The sequence below is a fragment of the Lissotriton vulgaris genome, chromosome 4_1 (assembly GCF_964263255.1).
Source record: "Lissotriton vulgaris chromosome 4_1, aLisVul1.2, whole genome shotgun sequence".
NCBI classification, from domain to species: Eukaryota; Metazoa; Chordata; class Amphibia; order Caudata; family Salamandridae; genus Lissotriton; species Lissotriton vulgaris.
The window spans coordinates 1,585,314,932-1,585,323,878 of NC_141691.1; the positions used below are offsets into that span (position 1 = coordinate 1,585,314,932).

Below are 8,947 nucleotides of genomic sequence, written 5' to 3' on the forward strand. Positions count from 1 at the left end.
GGGGGGTCGCCCCGCCACTTGGATATCGGCACTGTGGTTTCTTGGGGATGCTCACTTCCTCCTCCTCTTTGTCTTCCTTGTTGGGGGTGGCCATTTTGTTCCCTTGTCCAGTTTGAGGGGAGAGTACAGTTGTGGACACATCTGGAAGTATTTCGGCGCACTGGCCAAGGCTGAGGTTCCCTCGTACTTTGGCTTGCTGATTGTTTGGAACTGACCTGGCCTGGAACGTTTTTTTTGGCTTTGTTTAGTGCATTGGGGGAGACGTTTCTTTCATTGTAAAATGGTGGCTCCAGAATCCTATTGTTTATCACCGTAGCCAATATGTCGGCTCTGGGCGGAGTGGGGGTCGGGGGATGGGCTGTTTGGTTCTTATTAGTGTGCTGTCTCCACAATCGGTGCTATATCTGATGCAGGTACCATTGCAGTGCTCGTAAGTCCTGGTGGCCTGATGACTGCGGGCTCCTCCCCCACTTTCTTTGTTTCTTGGGAGCTTCAGATTAGTTTACATACTTTTCTTACTCCCTATACTCAAGAGTGAGATTTTCCTTTTTTTTTTTTTTTTTTTTCCTTTTCTACTTCTCTTTGTATTCTTTCTTCTTTCTCCTTTTTTCCCTTTTCTTTTTCTCCTTCTCAATTTTCTCTTCTCTTACTATATTTCGGGTTATGGGGAGACAAACACTCTGCTAGGGGGGGGGGTAGGCCGTAGCCTCTGCATGTGTGTAGGGTGGGGGGGTAAATTTTAGTTCGTGTTTCTTTCTATGGTGCCTTCTTGTTATTATATAATTTCTTCTTTTCTAGGCCCGTGATAGGCATACTGGAGGATGGGTGGTAGCGCGGTGTTCGTTGGGATGTTGCGTCCTCTTTAGGGGTGTGCATAATTTGTGGCCATCCTCTGGCTGGAACTTGCATGTTGCGAACTGTACTGATTGGTAAGGGTGTCTATTGTCGAGTCCCACCTACATGGACCTAGTTTCTTTTTCTTATTTGTATAAGTGCGGAGTAGTATGACCTGATCTTAATGGTTGCGATGAAAACTTTTAAAAATTAACCTTCACTGATTCTGGGACATGGTAATATGGTAATTACAGTGTAACCTTTTTAATGCTTGCTTACAATGAGAGATATTACTGTGTCGCCGTAAAGTTGCATTGGTGCTTAACTGTTTTTGTGGCCGGCCGGCAGGTTGTAGGCCCGTATTTGTTCTGATTCGATGCTCAATAAAGGTTTTCAAAAACTTTTTTAAAAAAAAAATGTCTAAGTATATTAGCCCTCCTCGCCCTCTTGACCATGCTTGACTCATGTTTATCCCTCCTCCCCCAGACTTGCTCTATGCTTACGCCATGGTGACCATATTTGCGCCCACTTTTTGACACAACCCCTACTTTTAATTCTACCAAACTTTTGAGGTTTGTTAATGGGGCCTGGCTGAAGTTATCTTGTCAGTTGCAATGCATACAAGTCATCCTCTTCACTTAAATGTGGGTATCATGTAAAATCTTTAAGAGGGTGATCCCATTAGGGTGAATAGAGACAAACTCTTTTTGGGGGGTGGTCAAGGTTTAAAACGTGGGAGACATTATTAAAATCTATGAGGGTCTGTTAGGTAGGCGAATACCTGCAAAAAGATAGCAACATCCACCAAATGTGGGTGAGTAGACAGATATGCTATGGGTTCAGCACGTAGCCAAAGGGTATGTCCATTATCACTTGGTTGATTGGTGATAGAAAAGTGGGCACATGTGTAGAATGCTGAATTACTTCATGTCCACAAGTCCCATTGGACACTGTCCTAATGATTGATTGGATGCTGAGATGCCATCAGTGATGTTATCAATGATGTCATTTAACATGAGTGATCTAATATGTGAAGTCCTAAGCAGAGCACGACATGGGAACAAATTATAGTTAGTTCTAGAGTATAACTGGCAAATTCAGTAATTTTTTTAAACATTCGTTTTTTAATCTCATTTCAATACCTAACCTTAACATCACGTTAACCTTTGTTTTTCAGTAAATTTCTGTTTTTATTATATATTTTAAATATGCCCAAGCGCCTTGAGCAATCTGCGCTCACCTTCGGCCCTACCTAACCACTGCGGGTGTCCAACTGCCCAGCCCCCAGAGACAGCCAACACCCTGCTGAGCACAGCATCCAGCAATGTGCAGCGGTAGGTCGGCCCTGCTCCCAATCTACTGTAAGGAGGCCAACCCCCACTGTGCATAGCATACGACCTACACAAGGGTAGTTGGCCGTAGGTCTGGCTATGACCACACCCTGCTATGTTTTTTATTTTTTATTTTGTTAACACATTGGTACCGTGGTATCACATAGGGGGAGCTTCATTTGGAGCCACGGTTCCTGAGACCAAAAATATTTTTTTTTAATTGAACTTAAGAAGGGATACCTTTGGGACCCCTTGCATGGGCTTGGGGTGCTCACCTTGCACCCTTATGTGCCCTTAATTCTTTTTTTTCAAGGACTTGTGAACCGAGTCCCCGAGTTCTGTCATGACGGCCACAATATTTGCTCAGATTTTGCAGCCTGCCAATCACATTGTTCAGGTTCCACTAATATACCGGTATAGCAGTACCAAAGTGGCAGACAGGAGAAAAGGCTCCTGCAGCCAATCAGAAGTGGCTATTTTTTTTGGTACAACAGGAGTACCACAGGAACTTCTACAGAACTAATTATCTTCACATCTCTAACTTTTGCTGGGGCTAACTCCTTCAACTCAACCTGAGTCCTTATTTAAACTTAATTTCTCAACAACATCTGAAAGGATTTAAACCAAATACCCAAAATGCACGCTTTTTTAAGTAAAGTTAAACTTTTGCCAGATTTGGGGTAATTCTGCTCAGCCATTTTTTTCTGTATCGGGAGAACAATTATTCCTAGTGGAATTAAAGTGGGAAATCTCTCTTTTGAGAAACAGCCTTTTTCTTGGCCCTCCCTTGACGGATCAGTGCAAAACTTTCAAGGCAGAAGCCCAATTCAGTTGCTGGTTCTCTTGCACTCTCAGTGATATCCTTTTTAAGTTCAAATGCGCATATCTACCATAACACAAGTGCACTTAGGTGCCAGGGCTGGTGGACCAATCATTTACTTTGTCTATGCTTCTTCCTTGCTAATTTTTTTAATCATTTTAAACTATATCTTTAGGCCACGCTGACTCAAATCTAAGCCACTTTTTATTGGCTCCAATAAGAATCATATTGTCCTGTGATGCCAAGTAAAACTAAAATGTTGGGTATGCCTGTTCTACGTAAAACCTCCCATCTAACAAACACTCCTATTGGTCTATTGAAACAGATAGTTTTGACATCTTAGGGCAGTTTGTGTATTCTTAAAGCGTTTTGCAAACCTGTGACGCATGTAAATAGATCTGACACCTTCGGGTAATGTTCGCGCTATATAAAATCGCATTAAATAAATAAATAAATCCCTGGGTGTGCACCCTCTTAGCACACGGCGAAGCTTGCTGAGCCGCCGACATCGGGGCTAGAGGTCATGACCTCGTGGACAAAGGACGGCCGAAGGCAGGCCACCTGCCGACTGGACAGTGCGTTTCCCTGCGCCTGAGGTGTCACTCAGGCCTCTTGTTACGGGAGCTCTCTGTCAATAGGGGGCAGGCAAATTTAATTTAAAAGAGGCCCGGGGAGTGCATAACCAGGCAGCTGCCGAAGGAAAGCCCTGGGGTGGAGAGGAGGGCGGGGAGAGTGGGAGACAGATGACATCGAAGCGCTTTATACTGCTGAGGAGTTTAGGGCGAGAGATAGAGAAAGCAGGAATAAGAAGCCTGTGCGGGTGCAGAGGGAAGTGAGAGCGAGGTAGAAGGGGCGCTGAAATTGAAATAAACTAAAGAGAACATATGCAGTTAACTCACGCTTCTCCTTAAGGTCTGTGGGGAATGTTGCGTCCTTCCTCTGGAGGCACGGCACACTGAAAGCAAAACATTACAAAGGTTACTTGTTTTATTCCCAAATAATGAGGAATTGACAGACAGTACAGGGGTCTTTTCTTAGCTACGTTGATTTGTTCGGACTCCACGTTACTTTAAAAGTGCGTCGTATCATCAAATATTGATATTACCAGCTGCCCCCACCGAAAGAACCACACACGGCAGGCGGATCCATACGTTGTCATTATTTTATAATCGGGTTAATTCTGCTTGTGGAGGCATCGGGCCACTTCCGGTGGGCATGAAGCTGGCTTGCACATCCGTAGGAAGCATGGAGGGAAGACTGTACCGATGTTAATCTATTCTTCCACGACTCATTCCCTACATTAGAAACACTCACTGCCACTCGGGCATCTCATTCACGCACAATCCACTGTTGGTTAGTCATTTCCTCACACTGCAGCAGAAGCTTCATACTCATTCAACTACACTTAACCGGCGGCTTCTTCCTTACTCTCCACACTTCACCAGCCAATGTTTACTTGTGCACCGAACCTTCACCAGCAACTTGGTACTCATTCACTCTCACTTAGACTTGAATGCCCTCACTCATCCACAGCCTTGCTGTCACTCATGCGGGCAATCATATTGACTCTTCCTGCTGATTCCTCCAGAGTAACAGCCACTGCTGCCCACTCACTCATCTATACTCAGGATACTTCTCCACCTCGCAGCCATTCACACTCAACTCCACATTTTCACGTCCTCATAACTCCAAGTCCATTGCCTCATTCACGTGTAAGATCGCTCAGTTCCTCTCATACAGTCACATACTCCGTTACTCTGCCCCCACTCACCATCACTCCCTCTAATGTCACCATTTCTCAAGCATTCTTTCCAATTCATACTCACTTCACTCATCCACACTCAGTTTTTCCATTACTTCACAGATTCACGCTGCCACTCTTAGCCAACACACCTCACATCTGTCCCTATGACTCATCACCCCGCGCCATCTTATTTTATTCAGAACACCTTACACAATCTCTCCATAGCTCTGCACTCCTCACACAATTCACCACCCCCGAGCCGTCCTGCTGATCTACAGCCGCACTCATTCACACTGAACTACGGGGTAGATTTATTAGAAACTCACACATTGTGTGAGAGGGCGTGAGCAGGTCAGAGTCATTTCTACTAAGATGTGGCACTATTCTGCTCTCTCCGTAGTGCTGGCGTACAAATAGGCTGCATTTTTGCACCACAGTGCATAGATGTCTCAGTGAGTCTAGCATAGGTTTTGTTCTGGGAACCTTTACAGTACAAAATAACACGCCTAGACAAAATGCCAAACTATTCCCACTTTAGATGTGTGCTGTGCAGTGCAGCACACGACCAAAGTTGGAACAGTTTGGAGAAATACAAAAAAAAAAGCATTTCTCCTTTTCAAGTCTTCCTCAAAGGGGTGTTACTTTTTGCTGCAAAATCCTGTCTACTATTGTTAGTAGATACAGCTTTGTGTCAAAAACCATGGGTGGGTGAATGGAACCGTCCATGTACCACACATGGAAGGCCCTCTTGACACAAAGTAAAGCACAGCATCAGAAAGCACTGCTTTATGTTACTTTCAGACAACTTTCCAGCGAAAAGTATATTCCAAAAAAAAAACATTCTGCTCCAGTTTCAGTCACTATTCTGACGCAAACTTGGTGCAATGGCAATACATTTGTCCCTAATTGTTGTGGTCATAGGGTTAACCGTAGGCAAGCCAAAATGTTTACCTAGCAAAAGATGCACATTAAATACATTCAAAATATTTCGATGCGTAAGATAATGCCTTTTGGATGAAAAACATTTTTACATTACAAGTGTTATACCACAGCGATCTTATTTTAAGCATTTCCAAAAATACATAGGATACATAGAAGTATGATAAGTTGTTTTCTTTATTTTTAAATAAATTGTCCTAGATCGCTATCCATATTGTACCAACGTTTTATCTTAACAACTGCAAAAAGTCAAAACGTGTTTTTATAGGAGGAGCTGCCAGTCAGTCGCATGACTCTAAACCTCTTAGAAAGGATGTTGGGAAGGATCTGACGGACGTGACTTTCTTTTCAGGTCATTGTCAACAGTAAACAAGACGATCTTTCGGGCATATTCCGTAAATAGCTTATGTATATGGCCATACTCTTACATGTATTGGATGGGAGGATACCTCGTGGTTCGACATATTTAAGACATGTACGGGATTCAAATGTGCTTGAAACACAGAAAGCATCTCTGTAAAGCGGAGTCGCTTTAAATAGTCTCTACAGTAGTATACGTGCCAAGAAACAACCCACGCAGCTTTCCTCCAACCAAGGCACAGGCAGCAGCTTCGCGCATGCGCACTCAGACACAAAGACACGTTTTAGCTGTCTGCTCCGCGAGCTTTCTAGTCTCAGAAGTCATAACTATATATTGTGCATTAAATACAATTACAATATAACTTTCGCAGCGACGTGTGAAAGCCCAAATAAGAGAGAAGGGTCACCAGTGTAGCATGCCTTGTATCTTCAAGATAACAATAGACGTATTTAATGCATTTGCCTATGCACATCTCTCAGTGCCAACATGCCCCGGTTCTGCCACATAAGATTGCTATGTGGTCCGTGAAAAGTGCATAGGAACAAACGATAGGCATTCAAACCAGTCTGCGATAGTTTGGGATTGTATCCGGTCTCCTCTTATAGACCGAATGGTACAGTTTGATTTGAATCTGAAGCACCGTTATTAAGGGAAAGAACTGGTGAATTACCAAACAGTAGGCGCCCGAGGATGGCTCAGTGAGTTGCATGGCTCAGTGAGTTGCTCGATCGCTGCCGATAAAACGCGACGTTCTGGCGGCCATGGGTCTAATCCTGGTAAGGCACACTCAGCCTTCAATCCTTCCGAGGCGGATAATTCAAGCCTCATAACTTAAAAGTAACATCGACGAGTTGAACCACCCCCTTCTCAGTGCAGTACACAGTGGCACACTTTTAGTGCTGTAGCCTGGAATGCCACACATCCCTTCCCGCAAACTGCACAGGAGCACACCATTGGTTTCCCACTGCACACCGAATGGCGCACGTGCCCTTCCAGGCTGAAACAAGCCTTTGCCCCTCCCAGCTCTGAAGTTCACTCACTCTTTGGGGACATCAGGGTTGTGAAGACTTCCAGGTTGTCCTCGCCGCGGCTGTAGATCTGGTTCATGTCTGCAGCCCCGGCGCTGTGCTGCTGCTGTGCTGGTCAGCTCCGCGAGAGTGCTCCTGTCCTGCCCCGTCCTGAGCCTGCCCCCTTAAGAGCGCCTGTCAGTGCCTGGCTGATCAATGGACGGGCCACAAAGGACGGGCGACTGTGACCTCCCCTTATTGACTATTCCGCGAGAGCACGGTGTCCCCGCTCCCATCTGCCCCGCTATGAATTCCATTAATGCAAAGATGTCATTAGTCCTCACACGTCACATGTAAAACATTCATTGCGTGTTTGTTCGAGAAGCGGCGGCTGCATTTAAAGCACGGGCGCGTGAGCGCCTCCCCTCAGCCATACCCCGCTGCCCACCGAGCGCCTAATGCCTCAAAAGCGCTGTACACATGTGAAATGTGCAATTGTTTTCATAACGGAGATCCATTCACTCATTTCATAACTTCTTTGAGCTTGAGCTTCTTTCAAAATCTAAAATCTTAATTGCTATCAGCGGTCGAAGGGGGAGTGGGGGTGAGGGGGCTGGGGGGAGGAGGGGCACGAGGCGCCCATGCTTATTTTTTAATTTAAGAAAAACAGCTCCCCTCCTTTCTATGACAATATACAGCACCACGACGGCTAATTCCGAGAGCTGAAATGCTTCAGCTGAAGTGTAAGGCAGGGAGCCTCTTGCTGTGAAACCGAAGATGGGGTAGACAGCTAAACGAGTCTTCTTGCCAGGGTGCCGGTGCCCGAAAGAAACGTAAATATTCGCAACTGGTCAATCTGCAAATGTAAAGGGTGGTCGGAAGATCTTTGATTGATGGAATCAATTGAAGCTACACACATGTATTCTTTTTGAGAGGTATTGTAAGGGAGCTACCAGCTAACCTGTGAAGTGTGTGCTTTTAAAATTAAGTTATAAAAAAAATAGTGCTAAGAATATTCTAGGTATTACCAGTCCTTGAAATGAACAAATAGAAGTGCAGGTACCTGCTTGTTTCTGGGAAGTGCGGTACTCTCCAATTAACAGTATTATGTCTCTCTTGTGAAGTGCCTGTGCTCTCCCTCTCAAAATAAGCAAGCATTTGCAATGCAATAGGTCTCGCATTTACGAGAGTTTAAGCTACTGGCATTGCAAATGACAATGCCTTTTATTTATCTGTTTTGCTAATTAACACATAAATAAAAGGCATTGTCACCTACAATGTCAATAGCTCAAGCTCTTGTAAATGAGATACCTATTCAAAGAATCGCCTGCCATTGTCCTGGGCTGCTTAGAAAGTGAAAGCTCGCATGGCGCACTGTATCTTGCAGGAAAGCATGTCGTGCAGGGCCGGACTGGCCATAGCGGGCACTGGGCAATCCCCCAGTGCGCCGCACGGGTGGGGGCCGGTTTTAGACCCCTGGGGGCCGTTTTTGCAGCATAGCTGAAAAATCGGTTGAAAACCGGCCCGGCAAAGAGCTCGGCGGCACCTACAAGCTGGATTGTTTGCATGGAAAGGGGTTGAGTGGGATGAACAGCGAGGGGTGGTGGGAATGCAGGAAGGAAAGAAGCACAGACTGGAGAGGAAGTGGACAGGAAGGAGGAGATGGTGCAAGACTTTAACCGACTAAGAAAGAGAGTGTTCGAGGGGAACAGAGAGGCAGAGGGGGAGGGGGTGTACAAAGAGAGAGAGGGTGTGAGACAGAAAGGGAGGCAGAAAGAGAGAGAAATACAGACCATCAGAAAGAGAAAATCTAGTAACTGCGGTAGAGAGAGAGGATAAAAGAGACAAAGAAATACAGGGAGAGAGATAGAGAGATTGAAAGGGAAAAGGGGGCAGTGAAAGCGACAGAAG

At 45.3% G+C, this 8,947-nt stretch overlaps 1 protein-coding gene across 1 annotated transcript in view; it reads right to left on the reverse strand.

Annotated features, from left to right (window-relative positions):
• VXN (vexin) overlaps positions 1 to 7,136 on the reverse strand; it is a 55,121-nt gene extending 47,985 nt beyond the window's left edge. Inside the window, exons 1-2 of the mRNA XM_086918011.1 lie at positions 7,070 to 7,136; positions 3,885 to 3,940 (exon numbers count right to left, since the gene is read on the reverse strand). Of these exons, the coding sequence (XP_086774137.1) occupies positions 3,885 to 3,940; positions 7,070 to 7,136 (123 nt within the window). The remainder of the gene's footprint in view (positions 1 to 3,884; positions 3,941 to 7,069) is intronic.
• Between the last annotated feature and the right edge of the window lie 1,811 nt (positions 7,137 to 8,947).